Raw genomic sequence first — 15,709 nt, 5'->3', positions numbered from 1 at the left:
GTTACCTAAGAAATATAACAATAGATAAAAGATAATAATCATCGAAATAACTAACATGAGACCAATATCAAAATCCATGTTCAAAAGTAACAGAGGTTGAAGAAATATGTACAGGGACAACCCAATTATTTGAGACAAGCTTGGAGCAAACACGAAAACATTAGTAAATAAGAAGGCTGCATCTTTTAGCTGGACGCGGATATACAACAAATTCTCTCCAAGAAGCTAAGGTTCTGAATGTATTCATACCGAAACTATAAAAGTAATATGGACACAAATGAACTATAAACTAGTTAAACTAACATATGTAAACTGCACACCTTATTTAAAACTTCAATCTCCCTGAGTTGGAGGCTGGATGCATGCACAAAATGGTGCTTTCTTTCGCTTGTTGTTGCTTTTCCTAACCCCGCCATAGAGATAATCTCGCAGTAGAACCCTTCTTTTTGTCTCTGGGATCCTACTGCTATTTCCTTTGCTTTCATCGTTGAGTTTCAGTAAAACAAACTGCAACTTCTGAACTTCTAATTGCAGTCGCCCAATTTTCTCGGATATTCCCCGTGCCTGTTCTGAATATCTCCTCCTACTAACATTTCCAACCTCTTCAGACTCCAGTGCAGATTTCATATCAGCAGAACCAAAGGTGTCTTCCATGTTCTTCATCAACTTACCAGTAAGATCAAATAACTTGTGAATAGCAGCCTCAGCTTCATTTAGCTGTCCTTTGAGAGTGTCTGACTCAGCTACAGCTTTACCCCTTTTTCCCTTCTCAGTTATCTCAAGTTCCCTCTTCAGGTCTACTACTGTGATCTGAAGGTTAGTTAATTTCTGCACATCAGAATCAAGCCTCTGTAAGACCCTCCTCTTGTTTCCCTCTTGAATGGACTCCGTTGATCTCTTTGAGATGTTCAGTTTGCCCTCACCTGGGTACTTCTCATCTAGCACATCTGAGGTAGAATGTTGACACTTTTTCTTCACTGATATAACACGTTTATGGAAATCGATATCATTATCAGCATTTGGAGTATCATCCAACTTTGCTTTACTAACAGTAGGACTGGTAGTATCCCATAGGTCAAAAACTAGATTATTCGACTCAGCCTGCTCTCTCCTGCCATTTCTGTAGGATGAAGACTCAGATACACGGTCAAGCATGATGTCCTTGGTGAGGATTCCATTTTCTGCCTCAAAGATTTCAGATTTAGGAGCTGAATTTCTTCTATGCCGGCTGCTCTCTGACTTTAACTCCTCAATCTGTAGCATCGCCGCCTGAAGTTTGCTATGCATGTTCACATTTTCCTTCACCACAAGCTGCTCCATTTCAACCAATGTCTTCTCAACAGCTCGAACCCTTATTTCCAATCCATGCAGATCAAAAAATGCATCGGTTGCCACTGCATTTTCATTGTCTTTCAAACGAGTGCTGTCATCTGTATGAGCTACTACAATGTCCTGACAATAAGCCAAGATGATAATCTTTATCTCACATATACAAGGAAAAAGGAAAACCTTAATTTGTTCATATTGATAAGGCCTAAATTCTTCAAAATAACCTTTAGAATACAGTGCTAAGTTAGCATTGATCTAATTTCTCTAAAATTCATATTGCAGGCGCATCATTCATGGGTCCACTTTTGTACACAAATGTTTACAATGTGTCTGGCATTTTACCCTACACTCTGATATTTAGCATCACTTGGGGAAATCAAGCTTCTTGTCACTAAATCCTAGAAAAAAAGAACTAATTCTGGTCATCATACTGTGCATGCCAAATCTTGAGGTCAATCACATATTAGTTGATGTGTCTATGAAAATTAGCAGGCTCTTAAGATGTGTTCACGTCATTGTTAGAAGTACGATGTCTGAAACCAACAAACCTAAGACTTCTTAAAGAAAGTAATCTAAGGCAACCTAGACAGGATGCAACATGATTTGGGAGGAAAATGCAAGATGGAGAAAAACACCTGGGCCATGGTGACGAGAGTACCATTGCAACTCACCACACGATTGGAGAGGATAAAAGATGATACAACAATAAAAATAAATTCATGCAATACAATTGAGAATGTATCTTTCTACAATTGAGGAACAACTTGTGGCATATAATACAGACACACACATACATTATACATATCACATGTCAGTAGCCAATTAGCATTTTAAAGGACAAAATTAATTTCAAAAAGTTTTTTAATATGATAGTTTACTTATTTTAGACCATCTAAAAGAAGCCAAGCAGGGGACATTAGTGCAGAAGCAGTTACCTTCGTGTCCTCATTATCAGGCCTTTTGGGTTTCCCATGCAAATAGGAATGCTTCTCTAGGGATGATATGCATTGGCTCAAAGAAAAGATTGCAGGTCTATATGCAGCTAACTGAGTGTTAAGGTCTTCATTTTCAGTACTCAAAGTGAGCACTTTTTCTTTCAGAAGCTTAATGTTCTTATCCTTTGAATTGATTTGGACATCAAAGCTTTGACATGCTTCTGCAAGCTCATGAATCTTCTGCTCGTAAAGGATATGGTAGAACATCGAGACCTGCAACTCACCTAAAAGCACATCCATCTCTAACTTCCATGTCTCAGTCTCATTCAATTGCTTCTGGAGCTCAGAGTGCAATGCTTCCTCTTGCATCTTTAGCTTTTCAAGCTCACCACGCGATTGCTGAAGCCCTTCCTGCAATAGCAGACTGGCCTCAAAGAGGTGCATGTTTTCTGTGCGCAGTTGGTTTCTGTCAGCACACAACTTTAGGATCTTCTTTTCTTGGTCCTCCATAATTATTTTACTCCCAATAAGTTCTCTGCTCAAGTTCTTAAAAATTTGATGCAATACAGCTTTCTCAGTTTCAGTAAGATAAAGCTTTTGTTCCATTCCCTGAAGCTCAGTGTCCTTCTCAGACAACAGATTTTTGCCAACATTTACTTGAAGATTGAGCTGATCCGTCATACTTTTAACAGTCTTCAACTCATCTTCTGCCAACTGCAATGCTTTTGCCAGGTTACAATTTTCAATTTCTAGCAGTTCCCCTCTGTGATCTTTCTCCCTTATTTTCAATTTCAGTTCTTCACTACCCTCTTTGAGTGCAGCGACTTCATTCATCAAAATTTGATGCAACACAGCTTTCTCAGTTTCAGTAAGATAAAGCTTCTGTTCCGTTCCCTGAAGCTCAGTGTCCTTCTCAGACAACAGATTTTTGCCAACATTTACTTGAAGACTGAGCTGATCCATCATACTTTTAAGAGTCTTCAACTCATCCTCTGCCAAGTGCAATGCTTTTGCTAGGTCACAGTTTTCAATTTCTAGCAGTTCTCCTCTGTGATCTTTCTCCCTTATTATCAATTTCAGTTCTTCACTACCCTCTTTGAGTGCAGCGACTTCATTCATCAAAATTTGATGCAACACAGCTTTCTCAGTTTCAGTAAGATAAAGCTTCTGTTCCATTCCCTGAAGCTCAGTGTCCTTCTCAGACAACAGATTCTTGCCAACGTTTACTTGAACATTGAGCTGATCAGTCATACTTTTAAGAGTCTTCAACTCATTCTCTGCCAACTGCAATGCTTTTGCTAGGTCACAGTTTTCAATTTCTAGCAGTTCCCCTCTGTGATCTTTCTCCCTTATTATCAATTTCAGTTCTTCACTACCCTCTTTGAGTGCAGCGACTTCATTCATCAAAATTTGATGCAACACAGCTTTCTCAGTTTCAGTAAGATAAAGCTTCTGTTCCATTCCCTGAAGCTCAGTGTCCTTCTCAGACAACAGATTCTTGCCAACGTTTACTTGAACATTGAGCTGATCAGTCATACTTTTAAGCGTCTTCAACTCATCCTCTGTCAACTGCAATGCTTTTGCTAGGTCACAATTTTCAATTACTAGCAGTTCCCCTCTGTGATCTTTCTCCCTTATTTTCAATTTCAGTTCTTCACTACCCTCTTTGAGTGCAGCGACTTCGTTCATCAAAATTTGATGCAACACAGCTTTCTCAGTTTCACTAAGATAAAGCTTCTGTTCCATTCTTTGAAGCTCAGCGTCCTTTTCAGACATCAGATTTTTGCTAGCAACTACTTGAAAATTGAGCTGATGCATCATACCTTTAACAGTCTTCAACTCATCTTCTGCCAACTGTAATGCTTTTGCCAGGTTACAATTTTCAATTTCTAGAAGTTCCCCTTTATGACCTGTCTCCATTATTTTCAATTTCAGTTCTTCACTAACCTCCTTGAGTGCAGCGGCTTCACTCTGCAATGCCAATAATTGCTCCGATTTGAAATTCAACTCTTGGCTAATAATTGTTTTTTCAGCATCAAGAGCCTCCACCTCTAATTTTATCTGCTCCAGCAATGTGACAAGAACATTCATCTGAATAGCCCTCTGATGATTTTCTTCCTCAGTTTTGTCGAAGGATTCTTTAGAAGCTTCAACTCTATGAAAAATATGGTCAAGATGTACTTGGTCTTTCCTGTCCTGACATGCATGGTTTGGAACAATATCAAGAGCCTTCAGCAACTTGAATATCCCATTTCTCAGAATACTAACTTGATCAAACAAGGATGTCATTTCCATTTTTTGTTCAACATTCTTCTGCTTTAAATCAGAAATTAAAGTTTTAAAAAATGTAGATGCTTCAAAAAGCTTCTGATACTCACCCAGCAAAGAAGAGCCCTTTCCTTCAAGATCTTGGGATGATGTCTGTAAGGTGATGTTGAGAATGTCAGACTCAATAGCTTTTTCTAGAAGCTTATCAAAATCTTGCTTTCTTAATTCACATTCTTCCTGCAAAACATGAATTTCTGATTTCATACCAGCCAACCGTACCCCAGTCGTGTGGACAAAACTCTCATGTTCACAGTTTTTTGCATCCAAAGAAACCCTCAGTTCTTCAAATGCACGAAGTGTCAATTCATTCTCTTTCTCCAAGGTTGAATGTCTTTGTTCCAGTCCTGAATACTTCCCCACTAGATCATGCAGTGCAATTTGTGCAGCTTGCAACTGAGAAAATAGATTTTCCTTTTCACGACCAAGATCTGCTTTCTCTTTGACTAGTACTTCACATGATTCCTCTAAGCTCTTTGATTTTACCTTTAAGCTTTGAAGTTCCACATGAGCATCAGAAAGGGAATTTTCCAGAACAGTATTCTTAGCTGAGACTTCTTCCAGATTCTCAATTGTTACCTGTAGCTCACTAGTTAAAGTAACTTTGTCATTCAGAAGTGCAGATTTCTCCTGTAGAAGAGATTGACAAGAGTCTTCTAATTCCTTTAAACTGCCTCTCACAGCTTCTAGTTCAGCACTCAAATCTGACAGAGAGTTTTCCAGAATGGAGTTTTTCTCAAGAAGCTCTTCGAACACTTGTAGCTTCTCCAGAAGAGCTATTTTTTCACTTCTTTCCCTCTCACAGGTTTCTCCAAGATTTGACTTTTCATGTTGCAGCTCCTTTACAGATGATTCAAAGCATTCTGGATCAAGGCCCACTGCCTGCACCTGTGTCACAATAGATAATAGTTTCTTGTTATGATCATTAAGTTCTTCCTTAAGGCAGTAGATTTCTTGCTGAAGAGCATTTCTTTGATCCATTCGAAGCTCAACCTCTAGCTCGAGTTTACCCTTCGCTTCACTTAAGCTGGATATCTCATTTTGCATATCCCTCATGGATAGAGCTGAAGATACATTTATTTCACCGAGGCTCTTGTTCTCCTCTTTAACCTTCTGGACTTCACCCAGCAATGTTTGATTATGCGTTTCTAAGTCCTTCAACACCTGTAACCGATTCTGAAGCTCTGGAGCAAGAGCCCTCATTTCTTCCTGAGCTTTGGCATGAAGATGCTGCAGAGTTTGGAAAGCAGTCTCAGCCTCAACAAAACGCAAACGTTCTTCTTGTACACAAGTCCACAACGTTCCCAGTTCCTTCTGCTTTTCTGTAAGCTCTTGATTTTGCACACCCATCTTCAGTGTCAGAGATTCCAGCTCAGAATGAAGAGATTTATTGGATTTTTCTAACAAAAGGCAGCGCTCTTCTGCATCTTCTAACTTGGCAACTCCGTTATTGATCTCTGCATTCAACCTTTGGGCCTCCTCTTTGGCACAAGAAAGCTTATGCTCTAGAGTGGAGATGGTTTCCAAGCATTGCTGGAGCTGCAGAGCTGCAGCTTCTTTCTCCCCAGTGAATTTTAGGATTTCTTGTTTGAGAAATTCAATCTCATTTTCTGCTGTTTCAGCTCTCTCAGTTAATTTTTTGGCATCTTCTTCAGCACACTGCAATTTGTTCTCCAGATTTGCTATCATCTCAAGCGATTGCATGTACTTCTTAAGAGCTTCATCTTTTTCAGCTGCTACATTTGCAAGATCTTCTCTTAAAGTTTGGGCTTCAAGTTCAGCCTTGCTAGCACTTTCATCAACTGTAACAGAGTTCTGTTGAGCATGGGATACAGTATTCTCCAACTCAGAAATCATTTCTAAGGACTTCTGATACAACTTAAGATTAGCATCTTTTTCAGCTCCCAATGCAGAAAGTGCATCCCTTAAAGTCTGGGCTTCAACTTCAGCTTTGCTTGCTCGTTCACCAAATCCTCGGGAATCTTCTCTGGCACGGGACACTTCTGACTCCAGGTGAGATAATTTCTCCAATGTCTGTTGGTATTGGATAAGGCCTGCTTCTTTCTCAGCTTCCACTTGGGCAAGTGCTTTCTTTAACTTCAGAATCTCCTCAGATTCAACCATGCGCTCTGAATCTTGAAGTGCTCGAGTTTGCAAACTGTTGCTCTCATTGGTCTGCACTACTTTCTCGTCTGCCTCACTAAAATTCAGACCCTTCCTAACCCTTCCGTCAGCAAACCTTCCCTGGTCTCCAAACAAATTATTGCGCTGCTTGAATACTTTTCTTTTCATCCCTGAGTGTGACTCATCTGTGAATCCTCCATTGCTCTTGAGATCATGAGTATTAGATGCAGCGACTCCAAGAGCATCTTTCTGCAGCTCTTCAAGGTCAAAAAGACTAAGCATTGGCGATAGCTCTGGTGTTTGAGGATCAGAACCTGCAGGTGAATCATCTCCAAGTCCTAAATCTGTCATGGTCCGGTGGGCGTGCCGGATCACACCGGTTGCGTGATCATATCTTTCAGCCAATGCACGGTATGCTCTATAGAATTCTTCTACAAATTTCATCAACTCTGGACGTTTTTTATAGTACATCTCTGCTCTCCTTGCAAAAGAATCAGCATCTTCATTAATGAGTTTGATCATTCCTTTAACCTTGACATCCATATCTAGCAAAGTGAACAACAGTTGTATTAGCAGTAATTCAAAAACACCGTATAAGAAAGAACTACTTAAGAGGAAAAAGAGAATCCACATTTTAATGGTTGCTGAATCATTTCAAGAAATGTTACATTCAAAATTTATAAACTGAAAATGCACAAAGTCGTTGAGGTTTTAAGGCCATCTAGAGCATATTACGAATCAAACAAAAACTCCACTTCGTGAATAACAGATATCACTATTTATGCAAGTCTTTTTACTGGTGACATGATGTTACCATTTCTGCAATCTGATGCGCAAACTTACATAAATAAAAGGAGTACTACATCTGATCTAAATCACCAAGAGCTCACCTCAATCATTTCCACAACAATTTAGACAATCATGAATTCATATGGTACATGGGAAGGAAACCAATGCTTCACGCTACGTAAGCTCCAGTTAAAAGGAAACGAAGGTCGAGCTAGAATAGTTAATTTTTCCGTTGATGAAAACTTAGATATCTCCTAAGATAACTCTAGCATAACCAAACAATGCAAGAGTTGTACACAACCAAAGAAAGGAAACAGCAGTACCTGTGAGATTCTCCTGAAGCCATCTTGAGTTTTTGGGGCTGATATGACTATCCCACCACCATGAGTACATACGTCGAGAATCTTGATGCGACAAAGCAGCCATCTTCCCAAGTTAATATAACAAATTATACAAATTCTCCTCAAATTCCCTCCAAACTCAGCAAATGTAAGCCAAGGAAAAAAATATGGCTTTCCAAAACAAATATACTACAACTTTGAGACACCCAATTCAATGCTCACTGATGAAATTTCCAAATCTTGTTCTAGTAGTCCCTGCAGATAACAGCAAGAAGAAGAAAAAAAGGAATAAGGAACAAAACAACACAGTTTAAAATGAAATGAAAATTTGGTGTAGTTCAAACAAAATTTAACATATAAAACTGTACTCTAATCAAAAGGGTCTCTTTTAACATGAAAACTTAGCAAACTTTGCAGATCACTGAATCAAACAAAGTGGGAAAACATTAGGTTAACTAGTTACTTAATCCAGAAGCAAAAGTCAAAAACCATAGATTGAACAAGAATTAACTAAAAATCCATAAAGGGGTTGACTAAAAGTTGATAAAAACTTGAACTGAACAGATTTTAGCAACAAAAAACAACTGAGATGATCATGGAGGAAAATCCAAATTACCAAGAAAATGAAATCAAAACTGGGATTATCAGCCGCAAAAATGAACAATAACTCCTTAATTACTTGATTTGGGTTTTTCTAGATCAACCCATTTTCGCAGTTAGATCTCTCTGTAAAAAAATTTGGCTCTTGATACGCTTAGCTGTGATTATACCTACTGTTGTATGAGGAGCTAAAAGTGTGAAATAGTATAGGAGAAGAAGAACAGGGAAGCAAGGGTAAAAAGGACAAGAAAGAGACAAAAAGTTGGCGCAGCTAGGAGTAACGTCCGTCCAATTTTATGTTTCGACTTTATGTTCTCTAATTTTTTTTACGTAAACATATACACGTTCATATTCATACTAAATTGATTAAGTAGATATATCATACTCGAGACCCCCTCTGTGGCAATTAGCATATTCAAGATATTTTACGTATATTATGTCATGTATAATATATGTGTTAATTTGATCAATTTTATACAAACTTGAATGCTTATTTATGTAGGTTCAAAATTAAAGACATAAAATTATCTTAAACTAAATTAAAAGGACATATTTATAAATTAAACTTACGGAGAGAAACCGAGTAAATGACGAGATCAACCTTGGGATTTGGAAATTTTGGAAGATGGCGTTGTGTATAATGAACCAAAAGTTTGATTCTAATAACTGCGCATCTATTCAATTCTTTTTTAATTTTGTATTAGTTACTAATTTTAATTCACAGCATAAAAATATATTTTGTATATATATATATATTTTTTTGAATTAAAATATAACATATTTATGAAACTTCGAACTTGCACAACTTTCCATCTTATAAACGTTAATAAGAAAGTCACTGAAAAAAAGAAGGTTGCGTTGACATAAGTAGACAATGGACTAATAAAGTATGCTCAAAAATAAAATGTACCGTTGAAATTAATGAAATAAACCATTCTTAAAATAGTGATTTATTAATATTATTTTATTCATGCAATTTATTCTCCCTTCATTTTACAATATATAAAAGTGGTATTTTAGAATTTCAAGAAGGATTCAATTTTTTATTATTTCAATTTTATCTTTGTTTATTTAATTAAGAATTACTAATTAATTTTTCTTTGATTAGGATAAATTAGTAAAATAATTTAACTTAAAAAATAAATTCTGCCCTTAATAAAATGATTTTTAGACATATAAATATTTTAAAATTATCTTCTATCATTATTTAGAAAAACATCTTTTTTTAAAAAAAATAATATATAAAATTAAAAAATACTACATAAAATAAAAGGTAGCTCAAACTTTAAATATCATAAATGAGTAAATATTAGTCAGCATCTACACACTGTATGCTTGGTCCCAAAATGTGTAAAATAAAATAAATAAATAAAGTGGAATAGTATAATTTTTTAAAATTAAAATTTGGTTGGTGAGCTTTTAAAAAAGTGGGGCGGCTTTGGGCGGTGGCAACGGTAGCTACGGCTCTTTTCAATCGTCATAACACACGCAATATTCTTTCTTCATTTATATATATGGCCCACGTTTATCATGCCAATTCTCTTAATTTTTTTTTTAATTTTTAATTTTATTCGATATTTGATATTAGAATGTAACGTATATTTCGATAATTAATATTAGCATTGGACTCTATCAGAGTTTGCAACATGTAAGGTACATTTAAGGTGGAAGTCATATATTTTCTTTGCTCCTAACACTTGAGTTGGAGACGTTCTCTTTTTCTTTGCTTCTACTTTGGCGCTTTCAATATATTTTTACTTGAATTTTGAGGTGGATCTAAAGAGTTATTATGTTAAGAAGTTATATTGTATAGATATGAAATTTTTTAAATATAAAACTGGAGATTAACTTATCAACATGCGTATTCTAACTAACTTTACCCTATAAAAGGGTTATGTGAGTGGTTATGGGAATTTAATATTTTGAGATTGTAAGTATAAATTTTATAAACTGTATTTTTATTTTTTGAATCTCTTTAGATCTTAATGAAAATTTTGAATATGTCACTATTTGAACCCATAATATTAAGATCGGAGATAAGTGGTGATGTTTACCATCCATTTGGACATAAATATATTTGAAAAAAACTTGAAAAATGATGTTTACCACCCATTTGAACATAAATATATTGAAAAATGATGTTTAGTCATACAATTTGACACTAAGTAACAAATATATTCCCAAATATCCAAATTGGGCAAAGTACTAATATTTGGGAAATTTTACAAAATTAACCTAAATTTATTTATATTACATAAAAAATAAAATTCATCATTTATTAATTTCAACTAATATTTATCCACCAAATCGCTCCATTAATAACTAATAGCTATGAAAAAAATTTTGTTGAGAGTGATTCAATATGGACTTTGAAAATCGGTGAAGATCCAAAAAAAAAACTAATAGCTTCTCTTCTCTGCTATCGCTATCTATACGCCAGAAAAGAATAATTTTATTTTTAATGGATTATAATTAATTTTGAATCAGTGATAAGTTTATGTTTGTGATTGATGTATAGCTATTGTCCATATTATTATTTTGTTGTTCATGATTGTTAGTATGTTATAATTAAGGTAATTTTATAACGACACGTGTTTATTATAAAATGACAATAAAAACTTTTTGAAAAAAAGAAAAAAAATTCTAGAATATATAGATATAAATCATATATATTTTTAAATAATTAAATATTTTTTCTAAAATTTATAATCAAACATTAATGTAGATGGACTCAGAGTAAAATACAAACAACAAATGTAATTCATTCCTGCTCTGCAATATTTGTTGGTGCCTCTTGGACATTGTCAAGTGAATGATGATATGGGACAAGAATTACACAACTATATGTCTTTGAGTTGTCCATTTCAACAAGAATCAAATAATTCAAGATGGAATAAAGATAAAGAAATACAGTTGTGTTGTGTCTCAAAAAACAAATTTTACATATCATAGAGTATATTATACAACTAAATTTAACTTAATCTAATAAATTTATCGTAGATGAGAGCTTGAAAGTTCAGTTAATTACGAGAGTTTATTGAGTAACATTATTAAATTTTATTTTGTAACAATATAATCCCTTACACTTATTAGGATTTTTATCATCTAAAATTACTCAAGTAACTTTATCATTAAAAAAATTAACATTATTTTTAAATAATTTAATATTTATATTGAATAATGAGTTTAATAATAAGTAGGGATTAGTTAGGTGATTGCCTGGATGGGTCAATCATATGACCTGTTTTTTTTAACCCGTTAAAGGAAATTGTCATTCGACTACATGCCTACATCATTGCTTTTTTTATTTTTTATCGGAGTTATTTTTTTGCGTAAATTTATTACATCTTCAATTAAATCATCTTTTCATAAGTTTTTTTGGTTCACTTTAACTTATTTAGGTGTGTAAATGTTACTATAATCATCTTTTATCCTTGTATATTTCCTTAATAAAATTCTTGATTTTACTAATAATTTAATTAGTACTTTATTAAAAAAGATTATTTTATTAGTTATAATAAATCAATCCAAATAAGCTCTTAATCAATTAATAATTTGGATTACTAGTTTTCCCTTTGTTAGTATTTGAAGTTTTACACTCTCTAGGAAAGTCAGATTATGTCTTGTAATTTTGATTTGGCAAGTAATTAATGCATAAACTTAAGATCACAACAGAATGTGTTGTTACGCATTTAAAATGATATGATGTTTTATTTTTATTATTATTTGTATTGAGTTATCCGTTTTCAATAACAATCAAATAATTCATAATCGAAGCACTAGCTAACTTAGATTTAAATTTGTATAAAATTAAACATGACATTTTCATCACCTTTGGAATATCTGTTAAGTATTAGCTAACACCATTTATAATACATGCACCAACAAGTAAATATATATATATTTATTCTACATGACATAATACAAATCAGTTTGAGTGTATCTCAACAAATTATCACGTAGGACATATGTGTGTACTTATTTAACTTTATACAAATTTAAATTTTTACTCATATACACCGAAATTAAAACTCATAAATATCAATTGAAGCTAAGTTAAAAGAACATGTTTATTATTCTTCTATAATTTAAACTAAATAATTATATATTGTCTCACTAATTAATAATTTCATTTCAGAATTCAAGTGAAATACACCTAAATACAAACATTTTTCTCATCAAATACACTAAAATAGGGAGAGACGAGCGAGGAGAGAGGCAAGCGAGAGATTCAATTATATGTGAACTACGTAAATATAACATATATAGAATAAATTACGCATAATTTTGATGTATTTAAAATACATATACTTAGACGTATCTGAATACTCCCGATACATATATCTAAAGTCCAACAATTTTATATGACTCATAATATTGCAAACTAGCGTAAATTTAAATAATTAACTTCTAATCCAATAAAATTTTGATTTTTAAAAATAACAATTAGAAATGATATCTTGATGATGACTTTAATACTTAGCAAGGTAGGGGAAATTTGGTGATTGCCTATATGGTTCAATCATAGCACCTGCCCCAAAAAACTATAATTTATTTCACTCACATGCCAAACATCATTACCATGGGAGGTCTCTTAAAAATTGGGAAAGGTATCTGAAATTGATTCATTATATTAATATGATTTATTAAGTTAAGTTGCTAATTTATAGTGTTTATAACTTGTTTTATAAAGTCACTGTCATATTTAAATTTTATAGTATAAATATAAAAGTTCGGGTGAAATTTATTTTTTAGCTGATTTTTATAGTATAAATATAAAAATTATTTAACTTTAAAATCTCAAAATGTTTAGTTTCACGTTCAGATTTTATATGGCATAAATATAATTGATTAATTAATTAATATTTGTTTTACATAAAGAAGATTGAGAACTTTTGTTAAAATGGAATACAAATATATGTGAATCTTTTAATGTAAAAATATATATTTAACAACTAAAGTATATGCTTGATGAAAAATGTATCTTTTTTAGCAAAAAATTGATGTATTAAAAGGATTTAAAATAGTGGGTCAAAATACTAGACCCATTATTAGGTATCTTAGAGATTCCATTTTTGTGTATTTACTTTATTAAGGCAAAACAGTACAAGTTTTTTAATTATCAAATAACTGATTATAGCAACGGAAGTGAAATCATCAATCTTTGAGTAATGTCGTCGTAGTCATGTGTCACATATATTATTTATTGCTAAAGGTATGTTTTAAATATTAGAAAATTATTGACAACAAATTATAATATTAAATTAAATAAAATAATATATATTGGGCCTGAACTTGTTGGAGTTTTTATATCTAATTATATTAGTAAGTGTTGTTGGTTTTATAGGTAAAAAAAAGTCAGAGAAATAGAAGAAATATGTATCACACATGTAAATCTGAAATAGTCAATCTTGAGCCAAAACTTATTTTCTAAAACAAACTAAGGCTTATTCGGAAGAAAAATAAGTAGGCGGAGATACACAATGAAATCTATTCTAATAAGTAGAGTTAAATGCGTGGTAAAGAAATCTTTATACCAAAACTTCAATTAGAAAAAAGAATGAAGTGAAGGACAAATCAATATGTGTACGTATTGAATACTATATCAAATGATTAGTGACGTAGATAACATGTTATCTCTAAAATTATTTTTTTCCGTCGAGCGATAGTCCTTTCACTTGGCACCGTTGCATTTAGAAGGCCTAGTAATTCTTATGCAGAAAGGTCCAATTGATTATTTTTTTAGTTAAACTTATTGAAAACCTTCCTTCCTACTTTATTAGCGTTTTGCCATAAATTTTAGATTAATTTTTTAACATTATCTTTAAATATTCATTTAACCATATTGACATTAGTCAAAATTTGAAAATCAAATCTACATATACAAATAAAATTTGAGCCTATTTTATTTTATTTTTCCAAGATAATGAGTCCAAACACAACATTAAAAACTCATATTTCCAAGTTATAAATTTGAACTTTAAAATCTAAAGTTTTGCAGTAAATATTTAACATCAATTATATAATTGTTACTATATTATATTTAGCGGTAATAATATAATATAATATAAATATTTATAATCAACACTCTATATAAAATGTCACTAAAGAGTTGAAAAACTATAAATACAATGACATTAGCTTAATTCCCACTAAATATTTTTGCGACAAACATATTATTGTTGAAAGGATAATCTATTAATTCTAAAATGTGTCTTTTTTGCTGTATTGAACAGGAGAGAACTCTCAAATTCCATTTTTTATCATTTCATATTTTCATCTTCAAAATGCTAATAAATTTATCTTTTAGTTGTATTACTTTATCAAAAAAGTAAAAAGTGTGGTTCCATTAATTAACAAAATTAAAGTTGAATGTATGTGGCTAAAATAAAGCAAATTCAGTGACCATTATATAGAATCAGCTGGCAAAAGGAAAAAGGAATACAGCTATTATTCTATGTGTGTTGTTTCTTTGTTTGGGAGTGTAGGGGGGAAATTAAGTTAATAATTGAAGACCATCCAATAATTAGATAATCAATATTTTCATCAAACTCAATAGGAACCTAAATAAATGTTAATTAAGTTGCTTTATGCTTACAATTATCCTTGTGTTTCAATTTTATATTCAAGATGGTGATTCGTAAGCATATATAATATTTATTTTGATAACTAACACATTTTTTTATCTGGTGTTCAGTATCTGGTGGTGTTTATATCAGAGCTCCAATTGAATCTGAATCATTTTCTACAGGGCTTATTTGAGAGTAACGATCTTATAGAATTTTCTTCATATCTAGAATTACTGATTAAACATAAAATAATCTCACTACTGCACCACAACTCAGGTTGATTATCAGATAAATCTTTGTTGGTGTGTAAGTGTAATGTAACAAAATGAAATGATTAGCCATGTGCTTTGTTAATACTCTTATTAAATATTACATCATAGTGTAAAATAGATGGCTATTATTAATTTTTGATCTGGCCTACACGAAGAAGAAGTTTCAAATACTGTGATCATGAATTAGAAGCCACCAACATTGTTTAACTTATTATAGCTCTGAAAATTCCTTTTAGTATTGAAATTGACAGCCACTGAACTAAGAAAAAGAAGCTAGCTGATTATTTTGTAGTTTTCTACTCGGCCAAAATAAGGAATCAAGGTAGGATAGTATCACACACTTTGTCTCTTCAATTTTAATTTATTACGTCTTTAAAGAATAATAAATAGATAGTATAAAAATTATACTATATTATTTTGGAAAA

The 15,709-nt window shown here is 32.6% G+C and overlaps 1 protein-coding gene across 1 annotated transcript; it reads right to left on the bottom strand.

Annotated features, from left to right (window-relative positions):
- Nucleotides 1–56: 56 nt before the first annotated feature.
- Nucleotides 57–8,793, bottom strand: LOC101265068 (protein NETWORKED 1D-like). Its single transcript, XM_004247280.5, has 4 exons — nucleotides 8,460–8,793; nucleotides 7,826–8,098; nucleotides 2,265–7,258; nucleotides 57–1,452 (listed from the first exon to the last, which is right to left on the bottom strand). Exons 2-4 carry the CDS (start codon nucleotides 7,926–7,928, stop codon nucleotides 334–336), a joined length of 6,216 nt encoding a protein of 2,071 aa, XP_004247328.2. The 5' UTR covers nucleotides 7,929–8,098; nucleotides 8,460–8,793; the 3' UTR covers nucleotides 57–333.
- Nucleotides 8,794–15,709: the final 6,916 nt, after the last annotated feature.

Source organism: Solanum lycopersicum, chromosome 9 (genome assembly GCF_036512215.1).
Source record: "Solanum lycopersicum chromosome 9, SLM_r2.1".
NCBI classification, from domain to species: domain Eukaryota; kingdom Viridiplantae; phylum Streptophyta; class Magnoliopsida; order Solanales; family Solanaceae; genus Solanum; species Solanum lycopersicum.
The sequence above is the reverse complement of the archived record's forward strand: the minus strand, read 5'-3'. Positions and strand labels throughout refer to the sequence as shown.